This window comes from Prionailurus bengalensis, chromosome D3 (genome assembly GCF_016509475.1).
Source record: "Prionailurus bengalensis isolate Pbe53 chromosome D3, Fcat_Pben_1.1_paternal_pri, whole genome shotgun sequence".
NCBI lineage: Eukaryota > Metazoa > Chordata > Mammalia > Carnivora > Felidae > Prionailurus > Prionailurus bengalensis.
In genome coordinates, this window is record NC_057356.1 from 36256690 (window position 1) to 36279133 (window position 22444).

The 22444-nt window shown below is 43.0% G+C and overlaps 1 protein-coding gene across 9 annotated transcripts in view; it reads right to left on the reverse strand.

Annotated features, from left to right (window-relative positions):
* The window catches only part of PTPRM (protein tyrosine phosphatase receptor type M), a 798103-nt gene that overhangs the window by 468034 nt on the left and 307625 nt on the right, over positions 1-22444 (reverse strand). For all 9 annotated transcript variants that reach the window (XM_043558322.1, XM_043558320.1, XM_043558321.1 and 6 more), the window contains exon 4: positions 1826-1904. In XM_043558322.1, the coding sequence (XP_043414257.1) occupies positions 1826-1904 (79 nt within the window). The remainder of the gene's footprint in view (positions 1-1825; positions 1905-22444) is intronic.

The window sequence follows — 22444 nt, forward strand, 5'->3', positions numbered from 1 at the left end:
TCCTGCAAGTGTTTATATCTTTAATGTCATTGTAGATATAACCATTTTCTCATGAGTTTGGGTAAGGACCATCGGCAGAAATCCAGGAATGTATGAACCAGCCAGTCTCTCTTTAATGCTGGGGAGACCCTAAAAATAAAGCAGGCTGCCATCCCTCACATAGCCAAAAGATTTAAAGTCTGACAAGATCAATTTTGGGCAAGGACAGAGGGAAAATAAAACTCCCATGCACTGCTGGTGGGAATATAAACTGGTGCAGACTTTTCATAGCAATTTGGCAGCATCGAGTAAAACTAAAAGTGTTTCTATTCTACATTCCAGGAATTCTGCTTCTAAGAATGTATCCTACCAAGGCTCTTGCACATTGTACCCAGAGGCACATACGTGGATCTTCACTGCAGCCATGTTTGTCGGAGAAAAAAAACGGGAGCAAAGAAACTAAATGTTCATGGAAAAACAGAAAAACAGAGCGCAGTATATTCATCTGATAGAGTATCACAGGTTCACCTAAAGAACATAATGCTAAGTGGGGGAAAAATACAGTATATGGTTGGATACTATTCATTAGAATTTACAAAAGGGCAAACATTACTTTCTTACTTTTTATAAACTACACACTGACTGTGGGAAAAAGCACACCCACATGCATGCACACACACAGAGGTTTTCAGCATTTTGGATCCTCAGCTCTGAAACCACTCATCTGGGGGTGGAAAAGTCTCCATTGTAGGTTTCTTCGTAGGAGTCTTGGCCTGACCCCCAGGATAGAAGGTGAAAAAGCCACAGTGTGCTTTCCTAGATGACCCTGATTTCCAGCAAGGGAATGAGCACATGATCTAGCTGGCCAACTTTGACAGTCCCACTCATGGTTTTGAGACCAAGGCTGAGGGGAGAAAGGCGTAGAGACAGTGACAAATGTTGAGGCAGGTGGCAACGGTCAGAGAGCAGGTTGCAGCACCCTTACCCCCATGGATGGCTCCTCAGACATAGGTGCCAGCATGGCTCTGGCTACAGAGCCTCCCTTTGAATCTCTACCCACTCCTGGAGCCTAGATCCATGTTCCCCGTGATTCTATTTGCCACCAATTCCCTTTCTTTGCAAAGCTTTTCTGCTTCAATCAGCTACATCTGTTTCTCCTGCTGGTGGAATATGAACCTTAGAGATGGAGGGGGCAGCAGCTCGTCCCTGTGACACCCCCCTCCCCCCAAGGAGAGACAAGGGAGAAACAGGACTGGCTATGTGCCATATTTTATTGATTTAAGGACAACAGTTCAGACATAAATATGACAGCCTGTTAATAGCTGTTCATACTGAGCGGTAAAAGGAAAAGTGTGGGTTTGTCACCCATGGGACTTTTTTAAAGTATTAATTTTTAAAAGATGAGGACCAGACTATTTCTGGGGTCCCCAAATGGTTTAGGTAGATTTCTTGCATTTGACGGGTCCCAGGCCTTTTTGGAGCCATATTGTTTAAAAGTATACGAGTAATGCACTAGACATAGAAACAAAATGCACAGATTCTCAATGTTTAACCTTGTGCTACCGTTTAAAAGGGAAATCTAAAAATCTTTGCAAGGATGTCTGAGTCGACCAAAGTGGCCCATTAGCCTCCAGTCCTGATCGTCATTTCAGAGGCGCTTAGATACAATGAATGACACACAAAATGGATGTTTTTGGACTTCTGGGCTGGCAAAGCAATGCCTAAAGACTTGTCGGGGAACTCATTTCGCATCATGTCTCCTCAGGTTTTAATGTCTTCTCTTAATCTGGAGCATAAAAGTGTCCCCAACGTTGAACCCAAATGTGCAAGAGTTGAGGCAACTTACTACATGGATGTCCTAACACCTTCACTTCATCAATAGCGAGGTAGCCTTGATGTCCAGAAGTTATCACTTCAAAAATCACCTGGAAAATTAAGCAAGATATATATTATTCACACATTTGGTCAGAGTTTTACCAAGTGTGCTGACACATAAGACACGTAGTCTGTCTGTCTTTCTTTCTTTCTTTCTTTCTTTCTTTCTTTCTTTCTTTCTTTCCTTCCTTCCTTCTTCCATTCTTTCTCTCTTTCTTTATTTTCTTTCTTTTCCTTCCTTCCTTCCTTCCTTCCTTCCTTCCTTCCTTCCTTCCTTCCTTCCATCCATCCATCCATCCATCCATTCATCTATCCATCCACCCATGCTTCCAACAAATATTAGTGAAGCACCTAATATCTGCCAGTCAACATTTCAGGTTCTAAGATGACAAAGATAAATAAGACACAAACCAGTTTTCAGGGGGGTTATTGAGAAGGGATGGGACAGACAGCATCCCACATCAAGGATTCACCTCGTAAGGGAGGTAATACCACGGTTAAGAGCCGATGTTTAGAAGACAGAGGCTTAAAATCATTTACCAGAGACAATGTTAAGATTTAAATTGCTTTGGGGCGCCTGGGTGGCTCAGTCCGTTGAGCGTCCGACTTCGGCTCAGGTCATGATCTCGCGGTCTGTGAGTTCAAGCCCCACGTCGGGCTCTGGGCTGACAGCTCAGAGACTGGAGCCTGTTTCGGATTCTGTGTCTCCCTTTCTGTCTGACCCTCCCCCGTTCATGCTCTCTCTCTGTCTCAAAAATAAACATTAAAAAAAATTTTTTTAAAGATTTAAATTGCTTTAAGATAACACATTTTCTGGTCAACTCCTTTGAGGGGATTCTATGACTACACTGAACCGTGTGGGGCCCTAGGTTTTATACATCTAAAATGAAAAAAAACACTGTAAGTGCTGTGAAAAAAAAAAGTACAGGGTATTAGAGTAACATGTACCAAGAGGACCTCCCATGAGGAGGTAGCACTTCAGCTAAGATCTGAATATGAGTGAAGAAAGACAGTAAGTTTTCTTCCAGGGTATGTGCAAAGGCCCTGAGCTGGACATGACCAGAACCATGAAGAGGAGCATTGGGACCTATAGCTATAAAGATGAGCTGTGACTGGGTTACAGAAGCTCCACTCACAGAGCACAGATTCAAAAGAAGACACTATATTAATAATATAGAGATGCTTGGGCCCCTGGGTGGCTCAGTCAGTTAAGCATCCATTTCGGCTCAGGTGATGATCTCACAGTCCGTGGGATCGGGCCCCTCATCAGGCTCTGCACTGACAGCACAGAACCTGCTTGGGATTCTTTTCCCCTCTCTCTCTGTCCTCCTCCCTCCCCCCTCTCAAAAATAAATAAATAAGCATCAAAAATAACACCATTAAGAGGTTACACCCACTGAAATTCAGATGGCAGAGGTATGAATTAAGAGGACAATGATATAAAAATGTCTATAGTAGTCAAACCAAGAGGTCTTTGGCAACTTTTTGATTGTGGGAAAGGTGAGGCAAGAACAGAAGGGCAACATGCTGTTAAGTTTTCAGAACGAATGACATTTTTGAGATGGTAGAACCACTTCAGAGAAATTGAGGCTCAAGGAGAAAGAAAGAACTGGTAAGAAGCTATCGATGTTCTTACTACGATTGTTTAAAGTTGTCTGTTGTCAGCCTCTGATTAAAAAGGTCCACATGACATCACTTAAACCTCCATTTACACATACCTGCATCAGCAAAGAAACCATGGCTCATGAAAGGTACATATGCTAAGTCTTAAAACATCCCAGTAACTGCACTTCTTGGAAAAATTAAAATTTTCATTCTCATAGAAACCAATACAAAATGAGAAGCTTTATTCATAGTAACCAAAAACTGGACACAGCCCAGATGCAGTCAAATGGTACATGATAAAACAGACAGTGGTACATCCACAGCATGGAATACTACTCAACAATAACAAGGAAATAACTACTGATGCACCCAAAACTTGGAGGAATCTAATAATGCTGATGAGTCCATGTATGTGACATTGTGTAAGGTAAAAGTTTTTGAAGGGAGGGCAGATTAGTGGTTGCCAGGGCTGAGGGATGGTGGGAGAAGGGATGGGAGAGTCATTACAAAAGGACAATGTGAGTAATCCCTGTGATGTTGTGACCTTTAAGGTCTTCACTGTGGTGGCAGATGCAGAAACCTACTTAGGCAATAAAACTGTATATAGTTCAGGGGCGCCTGTGTCCAACTTCAGCTCGGGTCATGATCTCACAGCTCATGAGTTTGAGCCCTACATCAGGCTCTGTGCTGTCAGTGCAGAGCCTGCTTCGGATCCTTTGTCTCCCTCCCTCCCTGCCTCTCTCTCTCTCTCTCTCTCTCTCTCCCCCACAAGCTCCCTCTCTGCCCCTCCCCCACTCAAACGTGTGCTCTTTCTCTCTCAAAAATAAACATTATAAATAACCGTACAGCTCATAGCAGCTTTATTTCCAATAGCTAAAACATGGAAGCCACCAAGTATCCATTGACAGATGAATGGATAAGCAAAACGGGGTAAATACATACGATGGAGTATTACTCAATCCTACAAATGAAGGAAATTCCTGTACATGTTATGACACGGAGAAACCTGGAGAACATTATGGAGGTGAAATGAGTCGGCCGCAGAAGGACAGATACCGTAAGATCCCACGTACGAGTTACCTGGAAGTAGACAGGAAGTAGAATGGTAGTTGTCAGGGCTGGGAGAGAGGGATGGGAAGTGACTGTTTCGTGGGTGCACAAGCGGAAAAGAGTTCTGGAGATGGATGGTGGTGTTGGCTGCCCAACATCGAGAAGGTATTTAATACCCCTGACCTATACACTTCAACATGATTAAAATGATAAATTTTGTTACTTGCATTTTACTAAAACAGTGAAAACATGTACAGAACTACACACACATGCATGTCCAAGTCCATGTAAAAGAAGAAATCTGGAAAAGCTCTGTAGATTTCAACAATGTCACCATCCTGGTTGTGATATCATACTTTTTGGTTTGCAAAATGTTACCATTGGAGGAAACTGGGTACTACGTATACAGGAATCTGTATCATTTCTTGTTTTTTTTTTCCATAAAAATTTGTAATGTTTATTATTTATTTTTGAGAGAGAGAGACAGACACAGCATGAGCAGGGGAGGGGCAGAGAGAGAGGGAGACACAGAATCCGAAGCAGGATCCACGCTCCGAACTGTCAGCACCGAGCCCAGCACGGGGCTCAAACTCACGGACCACAAGATCACGATCCGTGCTGAAGTCGGACGCTTAACTAACTGACTGAGCCATCCAGGAGCCCCATGTATTATTTCTTGTTATCGCATCTGATTCCACAATGATCTCCACAAAAATTTCAACTTAAAAAAAGTAACTGTAAATTACACAGGATGCGTTACATACACTGAATAGCTACCACTCTGTTCTCTTATTTGTTAGTTCGTGTGAAAATTCTTTAAGGAAGAACTAAGAGATTCAGATAAAAGATAATTGTTAAAAACTCAGTCTTTCTGATTCCAGACATCATGTATCATGCTGTTTTTGCTACTCCACATTGCCTAAACAAACACTTCCACCCTACGACTGCATTATTTGTGTGTGATGGATGTGAAAATGGAGAAAGCCATCAGCAGAGCCCAAAATGGAAAGGCTCGAGGGGCTCCCTAGACAAGAAGTCATCCCAGAAACACCCGCGAGACTAGACAACACTGGGCTACGATGCCAACGCACTGAAATACAAAACACACGGGAGAGGAGAGGCCCAAAGTAGAACAGACATGAAATAAAACGTTTTCCTGTTCGTAAGTGTATCTTTTTTCCACTGATGACCCGGAGAGAGGCAGAGATGGATGCACATTATTACAGTGGGATCTGGCCTACTTCTCTCTGTGCTAAAGTCTAGACGACAGTCGAGGGAACAAAAAGCAGATGAACACTGAGAGCAAGTAGGGGAGAAAGCCCTCCGGACGCCCTGGGCCCCTGCGAAATGGTCCTATCCTGCCTGGCAGGAGGCAGCAACAGCAGGCAGTACTGAAGCAGCCAGCTGCTCTGCTCAGAACGGCCACTGCACAGACCAATGTCCCTGACCATCAGCTACCCAAGAACTCCATGGCTCTGGTCACGAAAAGGGTATTTTGAAAGCCCAAACCAGAAATGTTCATCCAGGGGCACCTGGGTGGCTCATTTGGTTGACTGACTGACTTTGGCTCAGGTCATGAACCCACAGCTCATGGGTTCAAGACCCACACAGGGCTCTGTGCTGACAGCTCGGAGCCTGGAGCCTGCTTCCGATTCCGTGTCTCCCTCTCTCTCTGCCCCTCCCCGGCTCACACTCTGTGTCTTTCCCTCAAAAACAAATAAAAAATTTTTAAAAATTAAAAAAAAAGAACTGTTCATCCAGCCTTCCCTTCTCCCAGCTAATCCCCCTTCCCTCCCTCCCTCTCACTCATTCATTCACTCACTCATTCAAGTCTCCACTGAGTGTCCTTTTTACTCCAGGCACTGGCATAAGTACTGTGATAAGCACCATGAACAGAACAGATACAAAATTGTCCTTCTTACCAAAAACTGTATTTTCACATTATCAACTATAAGAGTTGAAGCTTCTTGTAAAAAGAGAATGATCTGTATTTTTAAAGGGATATGTTAACTCTCAGAATAGACTGTACATGTAAAACATGCTCATGTGGATCTATTTTTGAAGTTTATGTGCTAAAATTTAATGCACAATATTTCATTTAAACCAATACAGCACCATGGCCCCAAGAAAGGAAGGAGAAGAAATTAGACATCTCGATAAGTCACCCTAAAACCTCTGAATCTGGTTTCTCACCCATCACTTCAATAGAATTTATGATGACCCTCAAAAGTTTTACACTCAATGATTCGGAGTCTTATTGTCCAACTATTAATAGGATATTTACTGTAAGCTCTGAGAGGGATCCAAAAAAAAGAACCAAACTAGACAATTTTATGGAATTCAAGCTTTAGTTCCACAAAAAATAAGGAACACAGACAAGAACAAGACAGGAGCCAAGTAACAGGTGGGAACAATAAGGGACTATTAGGACTGTGATCTTTCTCCACCATAGAACTGTCACTTCCTCATTACCAAACCAACCAGGATGCCTCGGATCCAGCCAAGGCAACCTTCCACCCAACTTTTCAGCCTGCTCGTTAAACTCACAGCTGCCCCAGAAAGGACTTACAAGTGTCTCTGCTAGACCCGAGGCGGTGAGTGAGTGTTCAGCAGCAAGCGAGATTCCCGGCAAGACGACTTGCCAGGGGAGGCCACAACAAAAGAATCTTCCGCTTATTTCTGAAAGTTTATTTGCCCCCCTTGGTCTTCTAGCTGGAGTACCACAAAGCATCCAAGTGCAAATATACCAAGAGAACAATGGACTTCTCCTTTCAGTTAATTAGAAATTCTGGAAGGTAAACTTCTAAAACTTGGCAGGTTCCCACACTGACTTAATAGTGTCTCTAAAAATAACCTTCATAGGGGGCGCCTGGGTGGCTCAGTTGGTTAAGACTCTGACTTCGGCTCAGGTGATGATCGCCAGAACACCATTCCCAAGTTTGAGCCCCACTTTGGGCCGTGTGCTGACAGCTCAGAGCCTGGAGCCTGCTTTGGATTCTGTGTCTCCCTCTGTCTCTGCCCTCCCTGCTCGCACTCTGTCTCTCTCTCTCTCTCTCTCTCTCAAAAATAAACATTAAAAAAATTAAAAAAGGAAAAAAAAAAACAGATTCACTCTGTGGTTTCTAACAAACAAGAGGGTTCAAACACACAGCTAAACACCCAAGGCCTCTTTTAAATAGGTTTCTTAAAAACAGACTTTAGAATCTCATGAAAAGGTTTCCTTGTCTTGAAGTCTTGCTACCGGGCAAGTTTTCCATTTTGTACTTTTTTTCTAACCAGTGCCCTTACCAAGAAACCTTCAAAAGCAAAAATATTTTTGTCTGTTTTTGTTAAATGAGGAAGCATGCTATTGAAAGTACAGGTATAGCTCTAGTGAAGTATAACAAGTGTAGGCAGAACCCAGAAGGAGTCCCTGGGATGTCTGAAGACGCCAGCACACTGGGCCAAAAAGATTGAGGTCCGAGGAAGGAAGCGACATGAGAAGGCCAATGGCGCCACTGGAAAAGGAAGTAAGAGAGGCGGGTACAGCTGTGCCCACGCTTACTTTTATCAAACACAACAAACTACCTTGGCAATCTCTATTATAAGTGAGGTTTGGGTCTCTTTAAGAAACACACAAAGCCTTTTCTTTTCGAAAAAATTTAAAAACAAACTTTATATACTGTGCATGTCTATGTCCCAAGTATCTTCTGTGCATATTATATAATTTTCCCCAGTCACCCATACAAGGTAAGTAAGTACATTCCCTTTTAGAGACGGGGAGGCTGACTCAGAAAGTAATTAAGTAATTTTTCTGAGGTTACAAAATTAGTATATTGCAGAGTCAGGGTGTAATTCTAGGTCTATTTTACTTTGCAGTCTGGACACTTCCTGTTACTGAATGCCTTAACTAGCAGGCATGGGAGACTACATATATGTAGAATATACACACATATACATATGCCTAACCTATACATACATACATACATACATGCCTCTCTCTACACACACACACACACGCACACACACACACACATACTACATAATCATGCATTCACACACACATAAATATATACATCTTTAATGTGTGTGTGTGTGTATGTTCTAAAATTTTTACTTCCAGATTTAAGTAAGGAATCTTGTAATCATCTATTTGACCTAGAAATGTAGATGCAAGGAATGGTTATAAGACATAGCTTTAACAACATAAATCTTAAGACAGAGGTCAGCAAACTATAGTCAACAGGCCAAATCGGCCCCAACCTAGTAAGGATGGTTTTTATAGTCTTCAACTGCGGGTGAAAGTCAAAAGAAGAATAATATTTAGCAATACATGAGAATTATGTGAAATAGAAATTTCTGTGTCCACAAATAAAGTTTTACCGTAACACAGTCATGCTCATTCAATTGTGTATCGTCTATGGCAACCTCACACAAAAACAGCAGAGTTGAGTAGATGCCACAGAGACCATCTGGCCCACACTGCCTGAAATATTTACAACTGCCCAACTTCCGGATTTAAGAGAAAACTTTCCCGCTTGGCTCCCCAACAACTGCCATTACCCTGGATAACAAGAAAACATGCATCAATGCATGCTTGTCATGGACTGCAACACAATGCATAGCTGGTCACAGCCCAACACAACATGCCCTGCACTTTGTGTGGGAGCAATGCATTCCAGCTGTGTGGCAAGGGAGAAACCCTCTCCTGGCTTGACTCGCTTCAACTGTATTACATGGGTATTGATTTCAATGCCGACTCAAGTTGATAGTACCATTTCAATTATTTATTTGTTCATCATTTATCTATTTATTTTTAACAGGGGCTGGGAACACGAGTGGGGGAGAGAGGCAGAGGGAGAGAGAGGGAGAGCGGGATAAAGAGAGTGAGAGAGGGAGAGAGAATCTTAAGCAGTCTCCCCTCTCAGCACAGAGCCTGACCCGGGGCTCAATCCCAAGATCCTGGGATCATGATGTGAGCTGAAACCAAGAGCTGGACGTTCAACTGACTGAGCCACCCAGGCGTACTCATTACCAATTTTTTTTTAAAAAGCGTAATTGCAATATACCAAAACAAGACCATAGACACTGATTAAGGGGCACCTGGGTGGCTCAGGTGGTTGGGCATCCGACTTTGGCTCAGGTCATGATCCCACGGCTCATGAGTTCGAGCCCCGTGTCAGGCCCTTTGCTGACAGCTCAGAGCCTGGAGTCTGCTTCAGATTCTGTGTCCCTCTCTCTCTCTGTCCCTCCCCTGGTCATGCACATGTGCTCTCTTGCGCGCGCGCGTGCTCTCTCTCTCTCTCTCTCTCTCTCTCAAGAATAAACATTAATGGGGCGCCTGGGTGGCTCAGTCGGTTGAGTGTCCAACTTCGGCTCAGGTCACAATCTCATAGTTTGTGAGTTCGAGCCCCATGTCGGGCTCTGTGCTGACAGCTCAGAGCCTGGAGCCTGCTTCGGATTCTGTGTCTCCCTCTCTCTCTGCCCCTAACCCACTCGCATTCTGTCTCTGTCTCTCAAAAATACATAAACATTAAGAAAAAAATTTAAAAAAAAAACATTAAACAAATTTTTAAAAATTGATTACTTTATAGACCTCAAGACACTGAATAAAAAATTAAATCAAATTAAAAATAAAATAAAACCCAACTATTTTAGCAGTCAAATCTCCTACAAAGCAACTGAACTACTGAGAATGTAGAACACTTTCATATTAAAACCTGACCCTCAGCATTCTATACAATGTTCTTTGGCATGAGCTATATTTTGGTGAAATGTCTTTGTATTTACTGAGATACATACAATTTTAGGAAAACTGTCTTTTCCATCTAAACTGTGATTATTTGAAAAGCTGAAAGCTAAAGTGGTTGATCACAAAGTCATCCTAGCTTATTCTGGAAGAATTTTACCAACACACAGTATTTAATCTTATATCTCTGTCCTCCTCTTTTCTGGATTTGGTTGGACAAAAAATATAATTAATCCCCCTTATTTGCAGATTCCGTACTTGTGAATTTGCCTACTCACGAATTTATTTGAAACCCCCAAATCAATACTTGCAAAGCTTTCTTGGTCATTTGTGGATATGCACACAGTGACAAAAATTTGAATGGCTCAAGCCCCACATCCCAGCTGAGGTCAGTCAAGGCAATGCTCTGCTTTTTGATTCGGTTCTCACACCATAAACAAGTGTCCTTGTCCCAACCTACTTAGTGCCACTTTTTTCATATTTTTGTGCCTTTTATTGGTGATGTTGCTATTTATAACGGTGCCCAAGCGCAGTGCTGAGGGGTTGTCTAGCATTCCTATGCACACAAGGCTTAAGCTGACTTACCGTGAAAATACATGTGTTAGGGAACTTTCATCTGGGCATAAGTCATCATTTTGGCTGTTCAGTGTTAAAAACCAACAATGAGGGGCACCTGGGTGGCTCAGTTGGTTAAGCGTCCGACTTCGGCTCAGGTCATGATCTCACGGTTTGTGAGTTTGAGCCCCACATCAGGCTCTGTGCTGACAGGTCAGAGCCCGGAGCTTGCTTTGGATTCTGTGTCTCCCTCTCTCTCTGCCCCTCCCCTGCTCATGCTCTGCCTCTCTCTGTCTCAAAAATAAATAAAACATTAAAAAAAAATTTTTTTTAAACCCAACAATGTACATTAAGTAAGGAGTCTTTAACAGAAAGACTCCTAAAACAAGGTTATGTGTTGATCAGTTGATGCAAATGCTGTGACCAGAGGGTCTCAGGACTAATCCCTTATTTCCCATGGAAGCAACCAAGAGTTCAGTGTTCACTAATTCAGTATTCACTCACTGTGACTTCACAGAACATAACAACCATGAATGGAAATCAACTGCATTAGCGTGCCTGGATTCACATTGTGCCCTCAGTTCTATTAAGGTACTCGGGCACAGGAAGGACAAAATGCTCATTTTTACCGATGCTTCCCAAATGGTAAAGAAATGTAGATGTAAGAAATGGGATGTAAAGAAATGTAGAATAAAGGGAATCGATATCCGTTCAATACCTCAACAAATAACCTCTCAGGAGACATGGTGTTGGATCCCCATTGTTTTTGGAGCCTTTGGGAAAAGGCATTTGCTCTCAGGTAGGAAACTGTCAGTTAAACCACTAACTAAGGCTCTTTGACTGGCTCATGAAAAGCCATCCTGGAGGGTGGCCTGCGAGGGGCTTGACATGAGGCTATCCTTCAGATGCCTTCCAAACAAGAGACGAAAGCAGTTTAACACCGCAGCCTCCCCTATCCTCCCTGCTTCAGTGAAGGGCAAAATTAGATTTCCATGCTGCCACTTTTCCTTGCTATGTGTGAGCAAAGAAAAGGGGTTTGCTTACCAACACAAACACTCACCACTGAAAATGTGTTGGTGGAAGCCATTTGTCAATTCCCCAGGACAAACGGGATGAAACACTGTACGTCTGTCCTCCCACCCAAAACCTGGGAGATCCTTTCTGTCTTCGATTTAAATAAAAAGCAAAGGTGGACCATACTCATTCACTAAAACATACATAATAAAACTCTCCATAACGACAAAGAGCCAAAGCCAAACTGCAACGTATGTGACCTTAAAAAATCAGGAACAAAATGGTGAAATACTTGTTTATATGGACATATTATCAGAGTAAAGTAAAAGCCCACTTTCCCAAAGTTAACGGTATTCAAAGGACAGCAGGGGTCTCACTGGAGTGAATTATTGGGGGCTTTGTCATGCTAATTTAAGTCATTCTTACATGACTTCATCTGCTTTTCAACCAATAAACATGGCTTTCCTCACTTTTTGTTTTCCCTTTCACATTGAAAAGAACTAGTGTTCTTTTCAAATCTTTTCTAATCATAGCTCAAGTACTCATTCTATAAAACAAGATGTGGAAGAAAACTAAGGTTGAGGGGGAAAAATACGAAAGTTATAAGGAAAAGGGCAAGATGAACAAGAAGCAACAGACCACAAAGAAGTTTGAGATGGGGACCCAGAACAAGTACCTATCCTTGATCATCAAATCATAAGTACAAGCTGAGAATGAAACAGAGATATGGTAAGTTTTGAACACACGTGAATTGCTACACTTCCCAAATGCAGCTCTAGGTCCCTACTAAAGTGACAGCCAAGTGTGCTCCCACTGATTTCTTGTAACACACTGTTCATCTTTAAGCAAAAAATGCAGAGGACAGGGACCTCCAATAAAGGCAGCAGAGGAGGAGGACCATAAGGTCACTTGGTCCCACAGATACTACTAGATAACACCCTCATCAGTATAAATATCCCAGAAAACAACAGAAGACTGGCAGAACAGACATTCCACAGCTACATATAAAAAAGAGGACATACAAGAGGTAGGAAGGATGGAGGGGGGTGTTGCTAAACACACCATCATCATGCTCTCTACGTGCAAGGTGCAATGTATCCACCCCTGTAAAACCCTCCATATCCGCCTTGCTGGGGAGAAGTGGATTGTTAATGCCTGAGCCTGCTACCACCCCAGCTGCCAGCACCCTAGGGTTTTCCAAACTCTTCTCTCCTGAACTATCTGCTCCTCTTGTGGCCAGTTTACCTGAGTTTGTGCGGGAACAATGTGGGCGCACCCAGCTAGGAGCTGTGCTTCGAGCCGTTCAATTTCCTGGGGATTCCTCCGGTGGGGTGGGAGGAGCTGGCCAGGGCGGCCACGAGGGCTCACCCATTCTTTCCTGAGTTAGGGGCTGTGACAGGTGGATAACGGTTTTTGGCAAGCCAGCCAGGAAGGGCATGCAGCTTCAGTGCGTGATTGCCTTCACAGACTCCTGACCAGGCAGGTGCCTCGGCCCCTGCCACTGCTTAGACTGCCTTGGAGGGGTAGAAAAGGTAAAGTCCCAGCAGCTGTTGGGGCCACTTGCAGGGAAAGGTCCCTATCCTACCCTTGCTGACCTGTATTCTGCTTCATGTGCGGTTTGAAAAGAGAAGTAAGTTTGGGAAGCACCGAGCTTCGGTATTCTGGGTAAGTTGAAGCAGTACTGATCAGTTTCCCATTTCTATTTGGGAGCGAAACTGTCTAACACTTGGTACCCAGTGGTGCAAAAACATGGTTATAAGTCTAGGAGTCCCAACTTCATCTCATCAAGAAATTTGGGTCCCTTATGCAGGAATACGGAAGAGTACTCTGTTTGGTTCGGTTTCTTTCACTTCCCATTCCTTCCTTTCTTCTCTTTTGGGGGTGGGATATGCTACTTCCATCCCCCCTGACAGTCCCTTGTGGTGCGCTTTGGCGGCACGGTCCACATATGGCTATAAGCCAATGAGTAGGAAGATGATTTTCTTACTGCATCACTGCATGGCTCACGTACGTACATACTAGAATCAGAAAAAAGATCGGCCTTTGAGTGGGTCTGAAAATTACCATACTATCCTCCAATTAGAATGATTTTGTCAAAGATCTGGGAAATGAAATGACATTCTTATATGTTCAGGCTTTTATGCTGGTAGGTAACAGAGATTCAGCACATAAAGCTCATGATGCAAAGAAAGACAGGTTAAAGTGTGTGAGGACAGCAGGTCAAATGAGGAAAAAGAGAATGAGGAACACACCTTGTTACAATCTTTGGACCCCTGCCCTGGAATTCTACCTACCCCAAATGTGGATGGAGCCCCTAGTTTCTCCTCTGTCCTAGTTTCTCCTCCTCCTACTTATGCCCTCAAGGGGCAAGAATGGCCCTCCCTTTTAAGACCTGCGAAGACACCAAATGTGGTCAGGAGACCCCCCAATGTGGAACAGGACGTTTCCTTTGCAGCCTTATCCTGTAAGGATGAATCCCCAGAGACAGTCTGCCAGATATTATTGGACATACAGTCCTTTCTCTACTTCAGACCTTTTAAATTGGAAAAATTCAAACCATACTTGTAGAGAGGATCCTCAGAAAACGTCTGAAATCGTTTGCCACTATTTTTGTCATTGATAAGCCTCCTTAGGCAGATATGCAGACCCTTTTTTAAAAATTTATTTATTTTGAGAGAGAGAGAGAGAGAGTGAGTGAGCATGAGTTGGGAGGGGCAGAGAGAGAGGGAGACACAGAATCTCCAAGCAGGCTCCGCATTATCAGTGCAGAGCCCAACGCGGGGCTCGAACTCACGGCCGTGAGATCATGACCTGAGCTGACATCAAGACTTGGACCCTTAACCGACTGAGCCACCCAGGTACCCAGATACGCAGACTCTTAAGTATTCTATAGACAATGAGCAACCCACAGTGACTGATTAATAAAGCCCATGAGGAGGCTCAGCATCTGACTGATGAAAATCCAGGTATTACCCCCTTACCAGCAGGGGCAATCCTGGTGGCCAAACCTGGCTGGGACCCGAATGTTGCTGAAGGAATGGTTCTTCTGAACCACTGCTAAGACATATGTTTACGGAACTAAAGTGAAGGGTCCCAAAGCAAAAATGTCTTAATAAAGTCAAGGAAATTCAACAGAAATTAAATGCTGATCCATCTGAGTTTCTGGAGAGGATTTATCAAGCCTATCAAAAATATTCCCAGTGAGGATCCTGGGGCTTTTGAAAATCTGAAAATGGTTAATTTGACCTTTATGGGACGAAGTGCCCCTAATATAGGAAAGAAGCTGCAAAAGGTCGAGGGAGCGGTAGGTGTGAACTCTTCTTAGCTGGTGCACATTGCTTTTAAGGTGTTTAGCTTTAGGGAGGAAAAGCATATGAAACAAGGAAGTCCATTTCTCACAGCCCATAGTCAATGGGAAAAAATGGAGAAAATGAACCATACTTTGAAAAGGACCATCACAAAGCTGTGTCAAGAAACTCATTTAACATGAGCTAGGGTACTGCCGCTTGCCTTCTCTGCATGAGGGCAGCTCAAAGTGGGCTTGGATTGAGCGCCTATGAAATTGGATACGGGAGACCATTCCTGGCCTCTTGAGTTTCGACCCTTCTACCCAGAAGGGGGCCAAAGAAAAATTAAACAAAATTTAACGCTTGAACCAAATATTAACCATGATTCATTAGTTTCCTTCCACTAGGACGGCCTTCTTGCTGCAAGAACCACTGCACCCGTCTCAACCTGAGGATAAGATCTTATTAAAGACTTGGAATGAACATGGACCTGACCAAGAATTAACTGAAAAATGGACTGGACCTTATGATGTCCTACTAGTCCCCCATTCCCCTTGAAATGGGACAAAGTGAAGCTATGGATACATCACACTAGAGTTAAATGGTGCCCGTACAATGATAAGAAGAGGGACCTGGGTGGCTCAGTCGGTTAAGCGTCCAGCTTCGGCTCAGGTCATGACATCACGGTTCATGAGTTCAAGCCCCGCATCAGGCTCTGGGCTGACAGTTCAGAGCCTGGAACCTGCTTCAGATTCTGTGTCTCCCTCTCTCTCTGCCACTCCCCTGCTCAAGTTCGTTCGTTCTCTCTCTCTCTCTCTCTCTCTCTCTCTCTCTCTCTCTCTCTCAAAAATAAACATTAGGAAAAAAAAAGAAAAGGAGAAGACAGAAGAGATCACCAAGCTGTCCTACTGGGAAAGTCACCCTATTCAAGACTTAAAATATCTCTTTAGAGAAAAGAACCCATAACAACCTGTTTCTTCTGTGCTCTGTATGAACCATGTCTTCTTTCTCCCTAGGTTGGAAAGATAATGGACTAGTTGGGGTAACCCAGGCTTTGGCCTCAACTACATGTGCTGTCAATTGTTGGATGCATCTAAAAGCCCAATCAGTATTGGACCATAGAGACCCGTTGGTCCCCCCTGTTTACAATACCTCAGGAGTCCATGAAGGCAACTGGTTTCCAATCGTTAAGGCCTGGACAATAATGTATAGGGTTAGAATAGTTAGATTTTTCCCAAGATGATCATAAGGTACCCCCATGTCTTACAGTCCCTCTAATTAATGTACTAAAGGGAGTAATTTTCAAAGGACAAAACCGGGAGTACACTTCCCAATTAGATACCACATGAAGGACCAACTCCCTATGTGTAAACAACGCTGTGTTTCTTTTCCAGCTATGGATGACATTCACAGCCAGGGTCGGCTGGGCAGAGGCTGGATGGGACAAGTTGCCCTTTGGGTGAGCCGATTCTCCCACCTTTTGTCATCGTGCTCTGGCTGGATTTGTTTTTATTTGAAAATTAAATGGAGTCCCCTGGGCCATGGACTGTGTTACAAATTCTTCTACCACTATACATTATCTTCTGGCCACTTTGGTGACTGCCTTCTCCTTTCATCCTGCTCAAGAAACTTAAGCATTGGGCCAGTTCCCCACAGGTATTTACCAGACTAGATCATGACCTCCCAGGCAACATCCCTGATGGAGATGAATACTTCCTTGGCTATACATTGTTGCCATGGTGGCAGGTGGGGGGAAGGTTGCTGTGCATCATCATGTGCTTTACGACTTGTCTCAGATTCTAACCACCATGGCTAATGATCATAAATCATCAGATTCCCGTACTAAAGTCATCCTGGATAACTGTATATCCTAGCTGAGCAAGGGGGAATTTATGTCATTGTTCATCCATCTTGCTGTGCCTATATTAATGCTTCATCAGAGGTGGAAACAAGCATCAAGAAAATTAGACAGCAAGGTACATGGTTACAATAACCATGGGCCAGCACACCCTTTCCTTGGATGGAATAGGCGAAAGAATCAGAGATTGTTTTTCACGTTGATTTTCATGGATACCGACAGGTGTAGAATCTGTCCTCAAAGAAATAATCAAAATGGGCTTGACCACTGTACTCTCAAATAGCAGGGTTCTATTTGGGATTCAGACTTCCTGTGATGTGTACCTATTGCTACATTCTTTCAATTCACACTCTTTAATGAGTCAGAAACAATTAACACAGAAACAGGTACATTTCTTCCACTGAAACAAAAACAAAACCAAAACCAAAAACACTTCATCTCCCCTATCCGGCAGGAAGTAGCCAGTTGGAGAATGGCGGTCATACTCCCATAAAAATGGAAGGAAATATTGACAGTGGAGATCTGTGAGCAAGCCCTCTTGCTTAACTTTAGATCCCAACAGTTAAACCCAGAAACAGACCTCCTGACTCATGCTCTAACTGAATCCCACTGTTCTTATTTTTTTTAATTTATATTATTTTTTGATTCCAGTATAATTAACATACATTGTTATATTAGTTTCAGGTGTACATTATAGTGAGTGATTCAAAGATCTGATATATTACTCATGTTAAGTGTACCTCTTCATTCTCCTCACCTATTGCACCCATCCCTACACTGACTCCTCCTTTGGCAACCACCAGTTTGTTCTCTATAGTTAAGAGTCTGCTTTTTTAATTAAATGAATACCAATTCGACATATTAATGAAATCATATGGTATTTGTCTTTCTCTGACTTACTTTACTTTGCTTAGCGTTATACCCTCTTGATTCACCCATGTTGTTGCAAATAGCAAGATTTCATTTTTTGAAGGATAAGTAATATTCCAGTATGTATGTGTGTGTGTGTGTGTATATATATACACATATACATATACATATACATATACATATACATATACATATACATATACTTCCCACACTTAGCGCAGAGCCTAATGCAGGGCTCAAACCCACAAGTGAGATCATGACCTGAGCTGAAACCAAGAATCAGATGCTTAACTGAGTCACCCAAGTGCCCCATCTGTTTATTTTTTAATTAGATTATTTGTTTTTTGTGTGTGTTGGGTTGTATACTTTTTTTTTTAAATAGGTTTTGGATATTAACCTCTTATTGGAGATATATATATATATATATATATATATATATATTTACATATGCATGCCACATCTTCTTTATCCATTCATCAATGGATGGACACTTGGGTTGCTTCTGTATCTTGGCTATTGTAAATAATGCTGCAATAAACATAGAGGTGCATATATCTTTATGAATTAGTTTTTTGTTTCTTTTGTGTAAATACCTGGCAGTGGAATTACTGGACTGTATGGTCATTCTATTTTTAATTTTTTAAGGAAACTACATACTGTTCTCTACAGTGACTATATCAATCTATATTTCCACCAACAGTGCACGAGGGTTCCTTTTTTTCCACATCATCGCCAACACTCGTTGTTTCTTGTGTTTTTGATCTTAGCCATTCTGACAGGTGGGTCTGATTTGCATTTCCCTGATGGATGGTGGTGATGTTGAGCATCTTTTCATATGTCTGTTGGCTATCTGAATATCTTCTTTGGAGGAACGTCTCTTCATGTCTCCTGCTCATTTTTTTAAAAAGTTTATTTATTTTGAGAGAGAGAGAGAGAAAAAGGGAGCAGGGTAGGGGAAGGACAGAGAGAGAATCCCAAGCAGACTCCACACTTACCACAGAGCCTAATGTGGGGCTCAAACCCATGAGTGAGATCGTGACCTGAGCTGAAACCAAGAGTCAGATGCTTAACTGACTGAGCCACCCAGGTGCCCCTTGTTTATTTTTTAATTAGATTATTTGGTGTGTGTGTGTGTGTGTGTGTGTGTGTGTGTGAGAGAGAGAGAGAGAGAGAGAGAGAGAGAGAGAGAGAGAGAGAGAGTTGTGTAAGTTTTTAATATATTTCTGATATTAACCTCTTATTGGATATATCACTTGCAATTATCTTCTCCCTATTCAGTAGATTGTCTTTGGGTTTATTTTTGTTGTTGTTGTTTCTTTCCTTTGCTGTGCAAGATTTTATTTAGTTTATTTTTGCTTTTGTTTCCTTTGCCTGGGGAGACAGATCTAAAAAAATGTTTTTATGGCCAATGGAAGAGAAATCATTGTGCTCTCTTCTACGACTTTTATGGTTTTAGGTCTCACATTTAGGTCCTTAATCCATTTTGAATTTATTTTTGTGACTGGTGTAAGAAAGTGGTCCAGGGGCGCCTGGGTGGCGCAGTCGGTTAAGCGTCCGACTTCAGCCAGGTCACGATCTCGCGGTCTGTGAGTTCGAGCCCCGCGTCAGGTTCTGGGCTGATGGCTCGGAGCCTGGAGCCTGTTTCCTATGCTGTGTCTCCCTCTCTCTCTGCCCCTCCCCCATTCATGCTCTGTCTCTCTCTGTCCCAAAAATAAATAAAAAACGTTGAAAAAAAAATTAAGAAAGTGGTCCAGTTTCATTTTTTTGCATGTAGCTGTCCAGTTTTCCCAACACCATTTGCTGAAGAGACTTTTTTCCTATTGCATATTCTTGCCTCCTTTGTCAAAGATTAACTGACCATATAATCATGGGTTGTTTTTTTTTTTTCTGGGATTTCTATTCTTTTCTATTGATCGATGTGTCTATTTTTGTGCCAGTACCATACTGTTTTGATTACTACAGCTTTGTAGCATAACTTGAAATCTGGGATTATGATAACTCCAGCTTTGGTTTTCTTTTTCAAGATTGCTTTGGCTGTTTGGGGTCTTTTGTAGTTCCACACAAATTTTATGATTGTTTGTTCTAGTTCTGAAAAATGCTGTTGCCATTTTGATAGGGACTGCATTAAATCTGTAGATTGCTGAGGGCAATATGGACATTTTAACAATATTAATTCTTCCAATCCAAGAGCACAGAATCCTAGTCTCATTTTTTATCTATTTTCTTTCTCCTGTTCAGTTTGATTGCCTTCCATTCCAGCTCACTGATGTGTTCTTCTGCTTCCTCTAGTCTGCCATTTATTCCTTCTAGCATATTTTTAATTTCAGTTATTGATTTCTTCATCTCTGATTGGTTCTTTTTTATATTTTCTATCCCCTTGTTGAGGGTCTTACTAAATGTCACCACTCCTTTCTCAAAGAGAGAGTATACCCAGTGATTATCTTTAAGATCATTACTTGAAATTTTCTCTATCAGGCATACCACTTATCTCCATTTCATTTAGCTGTCTTGCAATTTTGTCCTATTCTTTCATTTGGGAGATGTTTCTCTGACTCCTCATTTTGTCCAACTCTGTGTCTGTTTTCAGAAAGTCAGCTATGTCTCCTGTTCTTGAAAATAGTGGCTTTATAAAAAAGAAGCCCTGTAGTGCTCTTCAGTGCAATATCCCCTGTTCACCAGAACTTGGCACATTAGGAACGTCTCCTATTTGTGTTGCGTGTGCCCTACTGTTGTGACTGAGCTGCGTTTGTTTTCAGTCCAGTCATCTGCAATGGCTTTCTTTGCCTGCTGTGGGCAGGGTTTGGTGTCTGCTTTGTTAAGGGGCCAGTCTGGGGCCTCCTCGGACTTGAGTCGGGTCAGACCAGATGTTTGCCAGAGCTACAGTTGTACCAAATGCCAAGGTGTTCTCCCCTGCACTGTCCCCTGAAAGGATTTCATTGGTGGGCAGGACCTGCAGTCAAACCACGTCTGCCCTTGGCCCACTGCTGGGGCCACGGTTGAATTGGTGTGTGTCTGGTTATCTTCCCCTCTCCCCAGGTCAGGAATCACTTTGGAGTGGCATGAGCCCCTGCCAGGGCTACCTGCACAATGCCATGCTTACAGCATTGCTTAGGATGGACTCCTGCCAAGGGCAGGTTAGAGGGAGAATGCAAGAGCCCACAGGAGAATGCAAGGGTGGGGCAAACGGTGCTAGCAAGGTTTGTGCAAGGGTGCTTATGGGAGACCGGAGCCAATTTGGAGAACTCTGTTTTTGATGTGTTCTCCACAGTTAGCTATGGAGAGCCTGTTCTGCCAGTTGTCAAGTCATTTTCTGGGTTATTTCCACTAATTTAGGTTTTATTTAGCTGTACCCATACGACATGGTGAGCTTAGAATCCTCCTACTCCACCATCTTCCCCAGAATCGACTTCTTTTGGTCTACCCTACTCTTCTTATTTCTTATCAAACTTTTTTGAGGCACTGACGAAAACATTTTGCAATGACTGGAATATTCCAACTGCCAGACCAGAAAAACCTTGATAGTAGCAGAATGCTAGAAAACCACCTCCCACCTGTCCCCTTCCTTGGCCGCCACGATCACACACTGAACACATACCGACCCCCACCCGTGATCACATGCTCTTTCCCTGCTCTCTTGCATGTAGCCCCAGATTTCCTCCCTGTAAAACTCTAGGTGTCCGTCTTGTGAGCAGATAGGTGCGTTGTTAAGGTTTGAGCCTGCCACTTCCCCAGAACTAAATTTCTCCCTTTCTCTTTTCCAAGTCTTTGTCTCTTGAGTTATTGGCTTCTCTCATAAGTAGTTTATCCAAGTTTGTCGGGCAACAGCGCTGGCAAACCCAGCCAGGGACTATGCTCTCAATTTGTCCAGCCCCTTCGGGGTTTCCTGGGATAGAGCAGCTGGCCACAGCAGTGCTCCAGCGCTCACCCATTTCCTGAGTTAGTGTCTGTGACAGATCGATGAGTAACATGTGCAATAAACGTAGATAGAGCCGATGCTACTCAGAGTCGCTTTCTGCGACTTTCTAGCAAAATAAGCGGGCTGAAGGCAAACACAGCAAGTAATCCAAGGCAGCTGGGTAGGAAACAGAGGTTGGAGTTCAGTGTGAAAAAGATGAAATGATCCAGTCATTCCTACTCCCTCAGCTCCTCATTTACCAGGAAAGATGTCTGACTGGTAAAGGGCCAATCTTGGATTAGCCTCTCCCAAAGTGCAAGATACTTTGTGTCCTCACTGCACAGAGAATTTAGAGCTGGTCTTAGATGGAATCCATGCATCATCTTCTCCCAGGACCCTTCAGTATATCTCAGAATTTGTTTTAACTGGGAGGCTCTAGACAAACAGTAGGACTGTCATCATTCTGACTTGGTCACCACATTACCTCTTGTCACCACCCACCTGCCCCCACCCCAACCCCTTTATTGAGAGGCATGGGGAAGGGGACTTCAAAGCCATTTATGCTTTTTTTTTTCTCTCTTCAAAGCAACCATTTGTCTTAAAGATCACTGCTTTCGTTGCCTCTGACTGGATTCATTATCACTGTATTCTAAAAGTAGGGAGAAGGTGGTGAGTAGGTGATTCCCCAGGCATCTCTGGGTGCAGGCAGGGGTTAGGAACCCCGAGAA